This window comes from Lotus japonicus, chromosome 3 (genome assembly GCF_012489685.1).
Source record: "Lotus japonicus ecotype B-129 chromosome 3, LjGifu_v1.2".
In the NCBI taxonomy this organism is placed as follows: Eukaryota; Viridiplantae; Streptophyta; class Magnoliopsida; order Fabales; family Fabaceae; genus Lotus; species Lotus japonicus.
In genome coordinates this window covers 12,661,875-12,680,474 of record NC_080043.1, presented here as the reverse complement: position 1 = coordinate 12,680,474, position 18,600 = coordinate 12,661,875, and the positions used below count along the sequence as shown (strand labels likewise).

Below are 18,600 nucleotides of genomic sequence, written 5' to 3'. Positions count from 1 at the left end.
TGAAAATTTTAAAATCTTCTTTTTAACTTTAGAGATTTTTTATGCATATGTAACGTGACATATTGTTTTATATAAAAAGTATCATTATATTTTTTTTAAACAATCATTATACTCTAAATTAATTGATTGATATTGTGTTAAATTACAAATAAAATCAAATGAGATACCAACCGAATGCATTCAGTTATAAATGGAGAGGAGAAATTTCTGCACCAAAAATTTATTACCAAAACAAATCTATGTTGGCTAATTTAAAAATTTTAAATATGAGAAACTTTTTCATAAAATATTAAAATCTTCTTTTCAACTTTAGAGATTTCTTTATGTATATGTAACATGAGATTTTGTTTTATATAAAAAGTATCATTATATTTTTTTTAAACAATCATTATATTCTAAACTAATTCATTGATATTATGTTAAATTTCAAATAAAATCAAATGAGATACCAACCGAATGCATTCAGTTATAAATGGAGAGGAGAAATTTCTACACCTAAAATTTATTGCCAAAACAAATCTATGTTGGCTAATTTGAAATCTATGCAAAATTATTTTTGTCGATTTTAGGTTCGTAAATTTTGTACAAAGTCTGATATATTGCTATTTTATGACTTCAAATAAATAAAATGATGTCATATTTTATGATTTATCTTTCACAACCCTAATTTGTGCTACTATCACATTCTTTTTTTCCCATGATTAATATGTGTTTATCATCTGCTTTATTATAATTGTTCTTACATTCTTAGTATGTTGAATTTTTTATAATTTAAAATATTGATCGATGTATCAAATACAATAGACACATTCTTTTTTTTCAATGATTAATATGTGTTTATCATCTGTTTCATTATGATTTTTCTTACATTTTTAGTATCTTAAATTTTTTTATAATTTAAAATAGATCGATGTATCAAATACAATAAAAATATTCCCCGTGCAACGCACAGGTAACAAAAACACTAATTTGTTATAAATATATTCTTAATATTGTTATTAATGTAAAGCTAGTCAATTACAATTATTGTTATTATTATTTAAAAATTATCATCATGTTTATTATTATTGAGTGGTGTCGCTTGGAAGGTCGGTGGTAGGTTCCTCTCCTTCGTACTTGAATCGTGTTTCCTTGTGTGTAGACATAAGTTTTAATTTAGCGCTCAACCGAATAGGCTGTGGGGCGATATTGAGGTCTGGTTATCTAGTATGTGCACGAGTGTTGAGTATGGAGGAGCTTTCCTAGCTGAGTTGCTGGCTGTCGAATTCGGTTTGGGCCACGCGTGGGATTTTGGTCACAAAATGGTTACGTGTGCATCTGATTTTCAGCAAGTTATTCAAGTCCTCCAAAGCACCGAGGATCTTTCAACATTTTTGGAGAAAGAGGCTATTGTTCGTGTGTGTCAACTGGTGAGAAGGAATTGGATTGTTTTGCTTGTTCAAATACCGCGAGAGAGAAACAACACAGCGGATTTCCTAGCCCGCCTGGCTTCTCGAGAGGGAATACAAAGTCGAGCTTGGATCTAGTTCTATGTGACTGTGTGTGTGTGAGGGAATACAAAGTCGAGCTTGGATCTAGTTCTCTGTGACTCTGTGTGTGTGTGTGAAGCTCACTTGAGCTTTTTTACAGGAAATGTTGATAATAGACAGAGTTTATACGAAACACAGTTGACTAAATAATAATGACTAAACCTAATTACAAACGTAATTACAGTAAATTGAATAAATAAATTATTACTATCATTCTATTCTATCACTTATAAGTATCATACCAAACATTCAAAAAACACCTATCACCTGAAAAGAAGCACACCACTTGTTTTTGACAAACACTCACCAAATACTATGGTGGACTCTGAATCACCCTTACTAAAAGCACTTTTTTCAAAATTATTAAATTCTAGGATAATTTTCACCAAACACTATACTTGAAAAAGAATCACCTTGATTAGAGAAGAAGAAGAAGAACTTTTACCGTTGCTGAGGACTTCAATTCTCAATCTGGACACTAGAATCTTTTTCAAGAATCACTTAAGCATAATATCACCATTACTCTTAATTTTCTTATGAAATTTGACAGCATTTCACTCTTTGTAAGTTGTATTTAATCTTCAGAATTTAAAGGTTTATATATAGATTGTTTGTAGAGAAACATGTTGATACAAACAACAAAAAACCATATTGGTTGAATTTAAAAATATTCGCTGCAGCAAAGGCACTGGTTGATGTTTTTATTTACGTTGAAAAAAAATGACATACCCAGAAACAATGTAAAAGTTTTGACGTTAAACCTTTGCCTCTGTTGAATTCAATCGTTGCTTTTCATTTAAAAAAGAAATTTTTTATTGAAAAAAAGGTTCTTCCTAATATGCACCACTTTTAAAGTGGTCTAATTTTACACCACCTACTTTGACCGTGTATAGCAGGTCAACACATTATTTTTTTTTAAGAAAAAATATCATTAAAAAATTGTCATATATTAAATTTCTTTAAAAAAATATGTTAACCTGTTATAATAGGTTAAAAAAAGTGGTGTAAAATTACACCACTTTAAAAGTAGTGCATATTAGGGCACCCTCAAAAGAAAAAAGAAAATTAAAATCAAGTGTAGTTTTTCATAAGATTTTTTTAAAATTAACAGAAAAGAGAAACTAGCTAATTGAGTCTAAATACAGTGACGCATAAACAAAGGAGGGGGTCATTTCACTGCTGAAATGGCGTCTCGATCCTACATGCTTCCCGAGCTAGTGCATCGGCGGAATTATTCTTGTCCCGTGCAATGTTAACCAAATCAATCTCCTCAAAGGCTACCATCAGCTGACGAACACGCTGGATCTCAACAGTATTTCATAAGATGCGCATCCTTTGGGTTTTTTTTTATTTTATTTCAAAATTTAGTCTAATCAAGATGTGAGTATGTTGTCTCGTACGGTTCTCTATAGTTTTGATTTTTCATTTACAAATCTTTTAAACAAGTATTACCGTTTGTTTGTTTTTTTGTTTTTAATTCAACTGAGGAACTAATTTAAATAAGAGATTAATTTCTATGCACCGACGGTGTAAAAAGTTTTACACCATCATTCAATCACAACCTTCCATTTTTCTATTTTAGATATTATTAAATTCAAAATTAATTGTGAGCTAATAAAATGGAGGATGTGATTGAATGATCGTGTAAAACTTATTTACACAGTCGGTGCATAGAAATTAATCTCTTTAAACAATTATTTGAACCTTTAATTTAATCCAATATGAAGCATAAAACTAGCAAAGCTTTAATTTATAAATATTCAGTATACAGTTTTTTTTTAACTCAAATATTCAGTATACAGTTAATTATTTAATCCCGTAAAAAAAAGTATACAGTTAATGAACTTAATTCTGCGAATAATCTGCACTAATTTATATCTTGTAAATTTAATTAAATTTTAATGAATCTTAAAATACCAAAAAGCTCTTTTTAAAGAATTTTCAAAGATAAAGATGTGTAATTAGAAAACTATAAAACTTATCTTTTTTTTTTGGTTACATGGAGGGCAATGCCCGGAAAAGAAGAGAAACTACACTAAGATAGTGCGAGGGAACGTGATTCCCATCCGATCAAAAAACAAAAGATTCAAGCAGCTAGGAGGAGGGGTTTCAAAGCAGTGCAACCCCAAACTGAGGGCATGAGATTCATTTGCCAGACAATCCGCAACTTGGTTCGCCTCACGTAGGACATGAACACAAACAACATTCCAATCCCGAGCCAGGAAGACACGGATCTGATTTATCACATTCACAGCACGGGTGAAGGATAGCACAACCCTCATTTATCAGATTCACAGCAACAAGAGAGTCACTCTCAACCATGATCCTACGCCAACCCCTATCCCAGGCAAGAGTCACCATGGTAAAGATTGCCCAGAGCTCAGTCCAAAGAACGTTAGAAGAGCCCAGATTTCTGCTAAAACAAAACACCCAGTTGCCGTGGTGGTTGCGACACACACCTCCGCAACCCGCCGAATTGGTTGGACCACGAACAGAGCCATTAGTATTGCATTTTAGCCAAGCATCCGGCGGGGGCTCCCAACCAATCAGAACCATCTCATAACGACGAGCACTACCCGCGACTGGATCCTGAAGAACACACAAGCTATGAGCGTAGTCCAGCTTTGTTTTCATGGCCATAGGTATCATGCACCTTAAATCAAACGGAGTTCCCTGGAAGACAAAATTAGCACGCGACTTCCAGATGGCCCAAAGAAGGAGAGCGAAGTCTGGAGGGCCACTCCTGCCCATCGAGTGCAGACAATTCGATTGCAGGTTCCTCATTACCCAAGCTTTCAGGTCACCGGCGAAGAACTCACTCACATGCCGCTGATCAATCAAATGCAACCATAGCGGTTTCACCTTAGAGCAATCCCGGAATAGATGAAGAGGAGTTTCATCAGCTTCATCACAAAGCGGGCACGTCGGCGTGGTCGTCAGGTTCGATTGCCAGCGTCTGTAGTTAACCCAAAGCCCATTATGAAGAAGTCTCCACACAAAGCTGCAGACCTTGAATGGGCCCTTCAAACCCCACACATAATTCCACTCCCTCGACTAGGTGCTCACTTGCGAGGTGCTCAAGGCATCATAAGCTGATTTTGATGAGAAGCTACCATCACTCGTAAGTCCCCAAATAACTCTGTCCCTCCCAATGTTTGGCTCCGGCGGTGGCATAGTGAGGATTTCAGAAACAACATGAGCAGGGAGATAGTCGGCAAAATCAGATAGTTTCCAGGCTCCACGCTGCTGATCAAAATAATCTGCCACACTTCTTACTGTATCAATAAAAAGGGATTGGAGAAGTCATTACGCTATCAAGAATAGTCCCTGAATAGAGCCACACATCAGACCAGAAACTTATGCTGCTCCCATCCCCAATCCTCCAACGAAGGTGCTGACCAAGATCATCCCACGTACCTCTGATCGCTCTCCAGACATGAGATTCAGAGTGTCGACGTTGGACCGTAGGGATGGCTTGGCTCCCGCACGCATACTTCTCGCGGATTACTCTAGCCCAAAGTGCATTAGGGTTCGCGACCAAGCCCCAACCCAACTTCATAACCAAGGCTCGATAAAAGTCATGCATTCGGCGAAACCCTAAGCCACCCTCATGCCTTGGACGACAGAATTTGGACCAAGCAACTGGGTGGGCTGCTCGAGTTCTATCAGAAGTACCCCACACGAAATCTCTTTGAATTTTCTCAAGTTTATTGCATACCTCTTTGGGGAGGAGGCTTGTCTGCATGCAATAAGTTGGGAGAGCACTGATGACAGACTTAGCAAGGGTTGTTCTTCCCGCAAAGTTCAACACATGAGATCTCCAAGTGGAAAGTCGCTGCTGAGTTCGATCTAGGATGTATTGATAGGACCTCGCAGTGACTCGTTGATGAGCAAGGGGAACACCAAGGTAACGGCCAAGATCATCAGTTAACTGTATCCCCGCCACTTGAGCCAGCTGCCTAGAGATATTGGAGTTGACATTTGGAGAGACCATCAACCTGGTTTTTGGCAAGCTCACCTTCATACCAGAAGCTTGGCAAAAATCTTCAAGACATGCCATTGTGGTTTCCATTTGAGAGACTGAAGCTTCTCCAAATAACAGGAGGTCATCTGCAAAAAATAGATGAGATAGCGGAGGTCCATTGCGAGAAAGTTTAATAGGTTTCCAATCTCCACGGTCAAGCTCATCCTTGATTCTATGAGACAAGCGCTCCATGCATAGCACAAAAAGATAGGGGGAAAGGGGATCGCCCTGGCGAAGTCCCCGTTGAGGCTTGAAAGATGGGGAACGATCACCATTGAAACACACCTGAAATTGGCAAGAGGTTACACAAACCATAATGAGAGAGCACAAATGGTCATCGAAGCCAATCATTTGCAAAGTCTCAAGGAGGAATGACCATTTTAGCCGGTCATACGCCTTCTCAAGATCCACTTTGATTGCCATCCAACCATCTTTTCTTTTCAAGGTCCTCATAGAATGAAAGACTTCTTGCGCGATCACAATATTATCTGAGCTGTGGCGTCCCGGTACAAAGCTACATTGAGTGGGAGAGACAAGCTCCATCATCACACGTCGAAGCCTATTTGTGATGACTTTGGTGATGGATTTATAGACCACGTTGCAGAGAGATATGGGCCTATACTGGGTGATCCGCTCAGGTGCATCAACCTTCGGGATGAGAACCAAAAGAGTGTCATTCACCTCATTTTCTTATTAAAACTTAAGTTTTTGTGTTTTCTGATTTTCATGGTCTTTAACTTTTTTTCTGATCAAGAAGAAGCTCTTCCCACTTCCTCACATTATTAAATTCAATAATTCCAGTTTTAATATTTTATTAAAGATCCTATTACTTTTTTTTTGAAAGTAAGATCCTATTACTTGATATGCTATTTTATCTGATGTGATATGTGATAAATTGAAGTTTAAATTAGTTTCAAAAAAAATTATTTATTTTAATTAAATACCAGAATCTCTTTTGAAAAAAAAAATTAAATACCAGAATCTAAACGTCCCAAAAAGAAAAAAAAAAAAAACAGAGTCTGTTACAAGTTTTTTCATAAGTCTCACAAAGGAGAGTTCAGTCCACATTTGCTTCTCGCTCTGTCTCAGGTGCGTTTTCTTCTCTGTTAGATTGTACAAAATTATTTCGTTTACCTTTTCATGCTTCATTAGATATCTGAATAATGGTTGCTATATTCGTGTTTCTTACTTAATTTAGATTGCAGAATAACGATTCTATTTCTTTATACTTACGTTCCAATCTGAATGTCTAGTTCAGCCGATAGGATGTTGATTCCACTGAATGGAAATAGTAGAAGGAAAAGTGAGAGTGAAGATGAAGAGAACAAAGACCGGCTCAGTGACTTATCGGATTGCATTCTCCTTCACATTTTATCATTTGTGAAAGCCAAACATGCAGTCCAAACATGTGTGTTATCCACAAGATGGAAGGATCTCTGGAAATATCTCCCAACCCTTATTTTACATTCCCTAGACTTTTCCAGTTTGCCGAGCTTCACCAAATTCGTCTCTCGGCTTCTGACTATTCGCGATGGCTCAACCGTGCTGCAAGGTCTAGATTTTGAGCATCTTGGTTGGGTTCAACCTAACCTCCTCAAAAGGATTGTAAAATATGCTGTTTTACACAATATCCAGCGATTAGGATTGATTGTCACAACCTCTGATATTGAACATATTCCGAATTGCATTTTTTCATCTCAGACTTTGACATCTCTCAAGCTCCTATCTTACGGTTACACTAAGAGAACATTATTTCCGAAGTCTCTTAATTTACCAGCATTAACTACCTTGCATCTAGTGAATTTCGACTTCTGTGTAAATGACGATGGTGTTGTTGCTGAACCCTTTTCAGTTTTAAATAGGTTAAATAGTTTGATCATTGAAAATTGTAACCTTAGTGGTGCTGCATATATCCTATGCATATCAAGTAAGACGCTGACCAATTTGACCGTGCTTCACCCTTGTCAGTACTACAAAGTGTATTTCTTTTCTCCAAGTCTTCGTACCTTTGCCTTTACGGGTACTCCTTTTGAGACTCTGTGTGGGATAAATATATCTTCCATTGAACATGTAAATTTTGATATACATTGGTGGTGTGCAGAGTATTCTTTTATTCTTCTCAGTTGGCTGGTAAACCTTACCAATATAAAATCATTGACGGTTTCCACAAGTACTCTTCAGGTAATCAAACATGTTCTTCATTCCAATTTTTTTTTTCAAAAATCAATTTACTTGTATTAAATCAAATCCTAACCTCGTCCCTCATTGCTTAGGTTCTCTTTTCAATTCCTTATTTGTGGGAGTTTAAGTCTCCTATCTTAGGTAGCTTGAAGTCATTGAAAATTAAACTGAGAGAAGACAAGTTACAGAAAGTACCTGGCCTGTTGAAAGATCCATTTTCATCTGTACCTGATTGGGTAGTGGATTATTTGCTTCAAAACTCACCTTCTGCAAAGGTTGACATCATAAGGTATTAAACATGACATATATGCATTCAACTTTTTATGGAGACTTGGAGAGATGCTTATTATATAATTACTCTGGTTTTTTTCTTCCTTGTCTGATTTTCTTTCGTTCGTTATTATCTATTTATCCTTGGATAAATTGGGAGTCCTTTGAAGTTTGAACAGAGAAATAAGTTGTATATGCTTAGTAAAAAAAAATTGTGCCCACGGATAAAAATTCACCACGGTTAAAAGTTTCGTTATTATCTATTTATCCTTGGATAAATTGGGAGTCCTTTGAAGTTTGAACAGAGAAATAAGTTGTATATGCTTAGTAAAAAAAAATTGTGCCCACGGATAAAAATTCACCACGGTTAAAAGTACCCATGGGGTGAAGAAATGGATATTTTAACTACTCATTTATAAATGGGCGCGGGCGAATATTTGTTAACTGAATCTGAAGGTACTTACCATATCTTGTGAAGGTTTTTGTCCTTTTAAGGATTCCAAAATTTCCTTTTTCACTTAATTGCATCTCTAGGTTGCACCAGATTAGATTAATCTCAAAATGCTATGACAGACAGCTACAAATGATTAAAGGAAACAAAATCAAAGGCCAACACAATTAAGTTGACCGTGCACCACTCTATCTCTATTTGTGACAATCACACTTATTAAAAAAATGCCTAATGATTTATATCAATGTATTATCTTCTACATCTACCCTTAATAATTAATGTATTAGGTAATGTTGAAGATAATTAATGCTAAGTGGTAATTATAATTTTGGAATTACAAATGATTAATAAATACAAGGGTATATATGAAAAAAAAAATTCTCTAGATTATAATAGGTGGTCTTATATATAGGGACACCAAAATTTCTGTTATGAGTCTTATAATTAGGAATTGAGAAAGTATATGAACTAGAAGGGTAAAATTCTCAAGAATATAACCAAGGAAAATATGTTTTGCCTTTGCTTTCTTTCTTTCAATAAACTCGTTTGTTCTCCAAGGAAAATATATATGGTCTTACTGAAGTTTGTAATTGAAAAAAAAATCCAGTGGAACAACAGCGTATGCCTCCTTCAGAATTGTTTTGAATGTCTCAAACACACCTCAGCGAAGCCAACAGTTAGAAATAATAATACAAAACATTTATGTGACTCTTATTCAAGATGTTAAGCTTTTGAGATAATTGGTTGCTTGACATAATATCAAAGCATCTTTGATCAAGCAGTCTAGAGTTCGATCATTGTCGCTCCCAATATATACTTCTAATAAAAAAAGAATTAAAGCACATGATTGGTGGACTTGTGCATTCTTCACGCTTCAAGCTCAAAGGGCTCTTGCATGAGCGGATGTGTTAGAAATAATAATATAAAATTATTCATCATGTGACCCTTACCCAAGAGTTTAATCTATTGAGATAATTGGTTGTTTGACGGAACCTCATTTATCCCCCGATATAACTGAGTCTTCTTAATGCGGTCAATTGAAAGTTGACTCATGTTTCATCTCATACAAAAACGTTACTTTAACCCGAGACATCATGCTAGTTGACTCATACTTGTTACATCGAAGACAACATCCCACACAAATGAAAGATTACTCATGTTTCATCCCAGACCTCACCCCAATTTCGAGGATTAGTTAGTGCTAGATCAACGCTATCTTCACCATTCACTCAACCAACGTCTAACTAGTAAGACTAGTACTTAACACAAAATCCTAGAGAACGATAAGGTGTAAGGATCTTTGGGTGGATGTCAGTTGGGTGTTTGTGGGTTTCTTAAAGGTTTTAGGAGGGTATTTGCTGTCTTGGCTAGCGTTTTTACCAGCCTTTTGGTTGACCGGATTACTGTACCGATGTTGAGAGAGATTATTTCTCAACACTTCATATATATATCTTTAGAAAGAAAAGTTTGAAGATGCACCTTCACCTTCTCAACTCTTGAGAATTCAAGTGTGATTTGGAGTCCTACATTGGTTAAGTATGAGTGAAGTGAAGACTTTATAAGAGATGTGACCCATAAACTCAATGCCTTAAGATTTTGGGTAAAGTTGTGGTGTCCAAATCTCTTGTTGGTCTTCGGTGTTGGCACACTAGTGCATGGTCACATGCTTTGAGCTCCTCTTGTCTCCCCAACAAGTAATATCAGAGCCGATAGTTGGTAGGACTATGGTGAGGGTTTCGTGTGCCGCAAGTCAAGTGAGGTGAAGATTTTATAAGAGACGTAACTCATAAACTCAATGCCTTAAGTTTTTAGGTAAGATGTTGGTGTCTAAATCTCTTGTTAATCTTCGGTGTTGACTCATTAGTGCACGGTCTCATGCTTTGAGCTCCTTATGTCTCCCTAACATCCTCCATATTGGCCTTTTAAAATTTAACCGAGCTTCTTTTGCTATGTAACATGTAACACTTTCTCAAACTTTTCATCATCCAATGTCGCGTGAATGATGTTAAGAGCATGTTGATCCAATATACAATTCTTTTGTAATGTGTCTTTGTTGTTGATCTCAAGCTCATTCATTTTCTGGTTCATCATATCCTTGTTCTACTATCTCCAATGCATCTATCATGATTTTCTTTTGTAAGTTTAGGGATAGAAACAATGGAATTAGACATCTTCAAATAACCACACTTTTAATATCACTTTTGAAGGAAATAAAGGAGATTGAAAGAGAAAGAAGAACAATCAAACAATCTAAGAAACTCACTTGATTTATATTTATTGGCTTTGTGGTAAATGAATTAGTACATGTGTCTTTATAGATACATAAGAAACCTCTTGGTACAATTAATGGACATACTATGAAACAATACAACTATTGGAAAATTCAAGGTAGTGAATATTAGACACATGTACAGGTTAAATCCTATGAATCTCAAAACCCATGAACCAGATGATGAATCAAATTTCATTAAATGCTCCACTGAACTCCACTAATATAATTTCTCCACTTAAAATCCATTTCTTTTTACACCATCAATCAGCAACATGTATCCCTATCACCATGATCCAGTGTATACAGTATCTACCAATCACCAAACGAAGCACTAATGAATTGGAGATGCTTCACCAAACTGCTCAGAGGGAGTTTTCTTCTTAACTCTCAGAAATGGTGTACACATCAATAGCAATCCACATCCTGCAATAACATTCAGGATAAAGAAGACCATATGTGTGCCTGCAGTTAAATTTACAACAGTTAGCTCAAGGCATGTGCAAATGTTCATAAGAGTTTGCATGCACTCTTTCTTTCTGTTACTTATTTTTAGGGATTAAACTCTATATGCTGCAAAATCATAAGAAATTTGCTGTATTTTTTCATATTAAGCAGCATATATGTTACATGGATTGATCATCATACCTGGGAGGAAAGATGCATCCATCCGCTTCTGTGACCAAGTTAATCTGCATTGACCAAACTCAGTATAAGAAAACTGAACACATATATAGCTTTCTTAATTGAATTCTTTTTAAAGCTTTTATGACTTCACTACTTGGAAAGTGGTACTTTATTGGAAATACATACTTTACCCCTCTCACAGAACCATATCATTAAGGAACTTAGCATGAAATTTCAGACATGTTCTCTAAAATTAATCTATACAGAAAAAGATTTTATGTATAACATTTACATTACTCCTTTTTTTTTTCCTTTTTCTCATTTGAAATATTAATTCAAAGCTAGATATCTGCATTCATAGGTTTGAACAATAAAATTCTGGTATAAAGAGACACTCACATAGCACCACCTCCAGCTGGGCCAATTGCTTTGAATACTGACATAGAAGTCATAGCAACACCATTCGCTGCCCCTCTTTGATGTTGTTCCTGTTTTCCAAATTAACATGCCACAATTAGGGATGGCAATTTAACCCGAACCCGTGGGTACCCGCCCGAACCCGACCCGATTTGACTGATAAAACCCGAGTTGACTGGGTATGGGTTCGGGTTCGGGTAAAACCCGATTTAAAAAATAGGGTTCGGGTTCGGGTCTGGGATGTTCACTACCCATACCCGAACCCTACCCGAACACATGTATTTACTAAATTACCCCCTGTATATATAATAGTATTAGTAGAGTTTTACTGATACTATTTTGAATTAAATATTTTGAATTAAATATTTTACTAATCATTCTTTTGATTCACTTCTTAATACAGATGAATTGATGGCTAGTACTTCAGGTTACCATTTTGAAGATTGATAGCTGTTGCGTTTGTGCCCATTTAGGAAGAAGATGTTATTTAAGACACTGTTTTATTTACTTATTTTGGAAGAACTTTCTGATTTTGATTGTGGAACACAAAATTTACTTTTGTGTTATTTCCATGTACTCATGTATTCTCTCATAAGTTTGATGTGTGCTCTAATTTCAAAGATTATGACTTTTGTTCTCTTAAGTTTGATGTATGCTTTAATTTGAAAGGTTATGACTCTTGTTGAATGGTGAATTCACTGATTGAGAAAAAAGATAGAAAACTCTTCTGTTGCTAACACTTACAAATTTTATCTTAATAGCAATATGCAAATATTTCAACAATTGCATAAAACAGGTGTTTTTTGTACATTCGGGTCGGGTTTGGGCAAGAATAAATAAACATTGTGGGTTTCGGGTTCGGGTAGGGTTTACCCGAAACCCGATAGGGTCGGAAATGGGCATTCATTTTCTTCACCCGACATTTTCGGGTAGGGTTCGGGTTCGGGTTTTCCTTTTCGGGTTCGGGTATGGGAGATGCAAAACCCGCACCCGACCCTACCCGTTGCCATCCCTAGCCACAATTCCATTAAAATACAATCACAAGTTTTATATAGAAATAAATGGAGAATAGAGCCAAAAGTTTACCACTGCTCCGTTCACCAGAAGGAATAGACTCGTTATAATACTCACCTGAATCAAACATAAAAATACAAACAAACATTAGCACTCACTTCTGGGCAAAAAGTGAACGGAACTATTGTTATGAAGGGGTAACTTTGAAATAGAGATGCTTCTCGAATAAGCAAAGAGATGCACTTACAGTCAGGATATTCTTCAGAACAGAAGCAATACTAATCACAAGGTTTAGTAAAAAGCCTGACAGCATTGCTATGAAGGGGTAACTTTGCAATAGAGGTATGGATAACACCTGCACAAGGCGTCCAAATAACATGATATTTAGAACAAAAAATAATGAAATGCTAAGTTGAATTAATTGCTACAAAATGTGAAAGCTTACCCCTGTGATGAGAGCAATCCTTACTGTTCCACAAGCTTTTTGCAATGATGGGTATAGGGAAATCTGGTAGATCATAAGACCAGTACCTGAACATTGACCAGTATCAGCAATTAAGCAACAAATATTTGAGAAATGTGCAGAAAAATTAGGATCTATGTCACTTGTACACCCAAAGCAATAAAGAAATTAAGATGTCTGAGTAAATCAACACTCTAAGAAGACATGTTAAAGATGTACCTGTTATTGCAAGAACGTTACCAACATTATCAGTTGAAAAACTCAATCCCCCCAACCTTTGAGGACTGACAGCCCATAATGAGAAAATCTGACAACAAGTAGATAGAAGATGGAGAGAAAAGTTAAAACAGTGTATAATAAATGAGATGCATAGATCAACTTGAACCTTGTTAAGAAGGAAAATTATACCTCCTGATAAGCACTATCATGAAGTGAGAAAATGCAGTACACAATGATAGATGACATTAAGGGAAAGTTTAGGAAGAGGTTTCCATCTTTTTGGATTATCTTCACTTTGTCAGCCCCACTTCTTCCAGTTTCTAAAGCTTCAGTTTCTTCACTGGACTCGTCACTAGGAGGGTGGTTGTGTAGTGTTTCCTGCAATGATCCAGGTATTTTAAAACAGTTCCATTTATGGAAATACTACAAAAACACACTTGAAGTATTTTAGTGATAAATCAATAATGTAGCACATGTTTGATACTTACTGGAAGCCAGATGCAGGCAATTGCTACAGCTAATGCAAAAGCTGATATTATAAAGGAGGGCAAGAAGTATGGAAACCTGCAGGGAGATTAATATTTTGACAAATGACAATCAGAATATAAGGAAAGTAGAAAAGATACATATAGAAAAATTTGAATCCTTAAATTTTGTAGAACTAAGAATCAGGAAAAAACTACTTACTTGTCCCAAAAGGAATCACTTGGAAATAGATGTGGGTATTTCACTGTTGGCTACAATTTGAATGTCACAAAGTCTTAGAGAAAAAAAGTAAAAGAGTAAACAATATAAATGTAATAAGTATTTGTTTCAATATCTAAGAATATAGAAGTACCTGAGCCAAATAACCTCCCAGTGCTGGCCCAAGGACTAGACCAATGCCCCAAGCTGCACTATACTGAAATCAGATGAAATTTTAAATTATTATGATGGAAATATGCTCCTTTTTTATTTACTAACTGAAACAATTCCAATTGAAAACCTATAAGGAAATGATTGTAGGCAAAGGTTAGAGTGGCTTACAGTTGAGAGTCCTAGAGCTTGCTTTTCTTCTCGAAATATTTCAGTACAATAAGCCTGTCAATAGAGGAAGTTGTGACTTGTTGTGCCATGCATATAATGTACAAATCAACCCATATCTAAATTCACAAATTAAAAATTTTAATTTTAGGGGATGAAACAGGAGGATTGTGTGTGTACCATCATTGGAACAAGCAAACCATTTAAACTTCCAAGTACCAATCGTGTAAATACAGCCATCCAAAAATTTGTGCTAAGGCCAAACAGGGTGCTGAAAATGATCCTGAAATCAAAGTAACTGTTATTAAGGGCAAACACATAGTACTGCTTGAATCCAAGGATTCACTTCAGTGACATGTATACTTACACAGAGATTATCCCTGAAATCACAACAGGTTTTCTACCATAACGGTCAGCAATGATTCCCCATAATACTGATGTCAAAGCCCTGCCAAGCATATATGCGGATCCTACATAACCAGCATATGCACTTACATCTTCCTCTCTTTTTGCGACATTGAAATCATCTACCTGAAAATAGATCGATAGTATGTAATTATTTGTGCTTATGCAACTGTAGTTAAGGTTGCATTCAGATATAGTTTGTTTCTTGAGTCTTGACAAGTGAGAAATGAAGAGGAAAAGCCACAAGAAACAATTTACATATCTGTTAAGACAAAAACTATATTGTGGGAGAGATAAGAAGTTGTTATAGTTGGGGAAAATAGTGAATGGAGTTTTGTATATTCAATAAAATTTTCTGATTAATGTCTCAGGATTAGCTGTGATTTGGAGAGGAGTTTATGTAAGTTCATGCCATGCATGGTACCAATATACAATCATATTTACCCTACCACACTGTATAGTTATACCAATTGTTTTCTAGACTCAAAAAGCTCCCTCTAAAGTACATCTAGCACAACCCCACAATATGCAATCATCATAGTCATGGTAAAAGCTATCAAAACATGACAGGGCATTCTTCTTACTCAATTTTTTATTCCTCCAAAAAATGTAACAAAGATTTAAAGCAGATTTAAGCAAAACAATAGTATATTAGTTTCAGTTTTAATTCATTCATCCCCACTTTATCTTCAATCATATTTCCTCTCATTTTTTCTTCAAATCTCTCTATCATTTTCCTACCACGTCACTCATCATATCTATCACTTCTCTCGTTTCTATTCCTATATCTCTCTTTGGTGGAGGTGGAATTGGGTGGTGATAAAAACTTTTTCCATATTAGTTTCAGTTCATTGCAGTCAATTTCAAGACCTTATGTGCACTGCACACATAAAGAGCATGACTTCTTATCTACATTCTTAATTAGTTTTAAAAAATATTTAAAGCTAAAACTGAACTGAAAGATCCAGAATTAAATATAGTATTAAGAGCAACCTCCAAGAAGTGAAAATCCCACAAAATCAGAGATGTGTAGATTACTGTGCCATTTGTCAAACTTACCATAAAATATATGTAAGGGTAGAGAGAAGCTATTGGCAGTGCTGCACAATATAAGACAAAGAAACTTAGAAATTGATAAAGAAGCAGATTCAACAAGAGAGGATTATATAAAATTGAAAATAAAAAACCAGTTAACTCAGAGAATAGTAATATAATACTAAAACAAACTTTGTTTGGACTCTTGTGAATAAAAATTGAGGAAATTGGAGAAAAAGAATGTTATGAACAGAAATCAGTTCCCTTAAAAGGCTTTCCAAATTGGACTACAACTAGAAAAAAATACAAGAATTCACAGAAAGGGATTTTTTCTAATTTTCTGGTCAATAGCTGAAAGGTACTTTATGTTATAGAAAGCAATGCTAAGTTTGGTTGAATCTTGGTAATTTAGCTACCACTGCAAGCCTATTATGACATGTTCAAAAACCAAAGGAAATGCAATGCAAAAGTAAAAAAATTGGTCCTCAAAATCAAAACAGATTAACAGAATATCCAAAACTGAAAAACAAAGTTCAATCAATGCTTACAGCTGCATAACACCACCATCCAAATGCTCAAGAGATTCCTAATGGTAACATCTTGTTTGAGCTCTTTGGCTTGATCCACTTTACAACCTGGACAATTCTCATGGTAGTGTTTCTTCAGCAACAATGGCTGTTCAACATCCTTTTGTTTCATCATTGTTTTGTTAGAACACAGCCAGCAATGCCTGATTGTTCGGTCCTCCTCACCAATAATCAAGTTAGAATAGTTGTCCTCTTCTCTTTCTCAACACACACCACTAACTCTTCTATATATATACTTCAAAAAATATTTTCTTTTATTTTTAAAGCATTTACACGTATACAAATGTGGATGCCCTGTTATTACATAAATGATAAGTATTTTATTGTGTTCATATGATGGCTTACGTTATAAGTGAGGATGCCTGTTTGTTCATAGGACGGCTTACGCTTAGAGGGTAGAGCATGTAGGGTACGGGTTTTAATGAGTTGTTTATGATCACTATTTTTATGGGTGTAAAATGTCACATAGAATAAAAATAACTCATAAACAACTAATGTACACTAGATTTTACTCAAATTACGGTTTTTTATTTTACTTTTTATTAAATATAACTATACTCTATACATTTTTTGTGTGTTGATGAATCAGAGATAAATAATGATTTTTAATTCTAAGAACTACCAAACAACTATTTGCTTCCACCAGCAAAAAAGCTAGTCAATAAAAACTCTACATCAGCTTCCTCTAATTATGGGTTATAAGTTTAAGCAATTGGCTAAACTAACTTTAAATTTTTGTTGAAGATGCTCTTAGAACTTAGAATAGATGTCAGAAATTAATATTTTTATAAGTTTACATATTAACGAGTATTTTTAATTACAGAACTCTGCATATATATGCTGAGGGTTAAAAATCATTTTCCTTCGATTCTTCTACTACTTTACAAGTACTGTTTCTTCGACAGTGACTGTTGAACTTCGTTTTCTTTCATCATTGATAGCTAGATAGCTAGACGTCAAAATGCAACGTCGAATTCTTGTTCAAACACAGCAATATCCCCTATTTGTTGTGTCCACCTCACCTGCTCCTTAAATGCGTCAAGAAAGAACTTTGGGACAGTCGTCGCCCTTCTATCTTTCTCAACACACACACCACAAATGTGGATGATATAATAATTAATTTAATATTATCACATAAAATGATTACTAGTATTTTATTGTGTTCATGGAATGAATGGCTCATATTCTATTATCTTAAAAATAAGATTTTCTATACTAGTATTTTATTGTGTTCATGTAATGAATGGCTCATATTCTATTATCTTAAAAATAAGATTTTCTATCTGTCTTTTAGGGGAGAACCTAATATGCACTATTTTTAGGTGGTATCATTTTACACTACCTACTTTAACTGGGTATAGCAGGTCGACACATTATTTTTTTTAAAAAAAAATATCATTAAAAATTTATCATGTATTAAATTTTTTTAAAAAAAGATGTGTTGACTTATTATAGCAAGTTAAAAAAATGATCTAAAATTAGACCACTTTAAAAGTGGTCCACATTAGGGGTCACCGTCTTTTAGATCTCTTTTGCACGATGACTTTTTGCTGATTCGTGTATATACTATCGGTTTTTGCAAGATACACACATGTAATTTATAGCGGTTGTTAACAGCCGGTAAAGTCTATTTATTTTTTTGGAGTTTCTTCTATTCTAATACATTTAGATTATACCGTATCATTCCCGAATGATAGCTCAAGTGGTAAGAAATAAAAGACATATGGGTTAGGTAGGGGAGATCCATTGATTAATCCCTAATAGGTACAATTTATCTTTCCGGTGTAAAAAAAGAAAATTATACCGTTTCATTTTATAAATTAGTTCTTTTACTTTCAAAAAATTTAGATATATCTCTATTCCACACTAAGGCCCAGAAAATAAAAAGATTCTACATATTTCATTCAAGTTGTAGACTATAAATTTTATTTTAATTTGTAGTAACTTAAAAATGACCGAGAAAAAGCCTCTTTTTATTCACTAATTAAACTTTGTAATTTGTAGTGGTTAGACTTAGAAACCACCATAATTTTCTAATAGGTGGTGGTGTTGGGCTGTCTTACTGTTAAGCTAAAAATTACGAGTA

The 18,600-nt window shown here is 35.0% G+C and overlaps 2 protein-coding genes across 3 annotated transcripts; one reads left to right on the top strand and one right to left on the bottom strand.

Annotated features, from left to right (window-relative positions):
- The first annotated feature begins 6,798 nt into the window (after nt 1–6,798).
- LOC130743411 (F-box/FBD/LRR-repeat protein At3g26920-like) lies at nt 6,799–8,145 on the top strand. The gene is made up of 2 exons (XM_057595646.1): nt 6,799–7,734; nt 7,827–8,145. The coding sequence occupies exons 1-2, from the start codon at nt 6,799–6,801 to the stop codon at nt 8,028–8,030; spliced, it is 1,140 nt and encodes a 379-aa protein (XP_057451629.1). The 3' UTR covers nt 8,031–8,145.
- A 2,561-nt stretch (nt 8,146–10,706) lies between these two features.
- Nucleotides 10,707–16,726, bottom strand: LOC130743409 (protein ZINC INDUCED FACILITATOR-LIKE 1-like). 2 transcript variants are annotated; one of them, XM_057595639.1, is made up of 17 exons: nt 16,476–16,726; nt 15,952–15,992; nt 14,855–15,018; nt 14,668–14,770; nt 14,491–14,544; nt 14,303–14,365; nt 14,152–14,201; nt 13,953–14,028; nt 13,654–13,842; nt 13,465–13,552; nt 13,228–13,313; nt 13,030–13,137; nt 12,855–12,899; nt 12,642–12,780; nt 11,751–11,839; nt 11,373–11,416; nt 10,707–11,189 (listed from the first exon to the last, which is right to left on the bottom strand). In XM_057595639.1, exons 1-17 carry the CDS (start codon nt 16,627–16,629, stop codon nt 11,108–11,110), a joined length of 1,575 nt encoding a protein of 524 aa, XP_057451622.1. In that variant the 5' UTR covers nt 16,630–16,726; the 3' UTR covers nt 10,707–11,107. The 2 variants fall into 2 exon arrangements, with proteins under 2 accessions (XP_057451622.1, XP_057451623.1); XM_057595640.1 differs by lacking the exon at nt 12,642–12,780.
- Between the last annotated feature and the right edge of the window lie 1,874 nt (nt 16,727–18,600).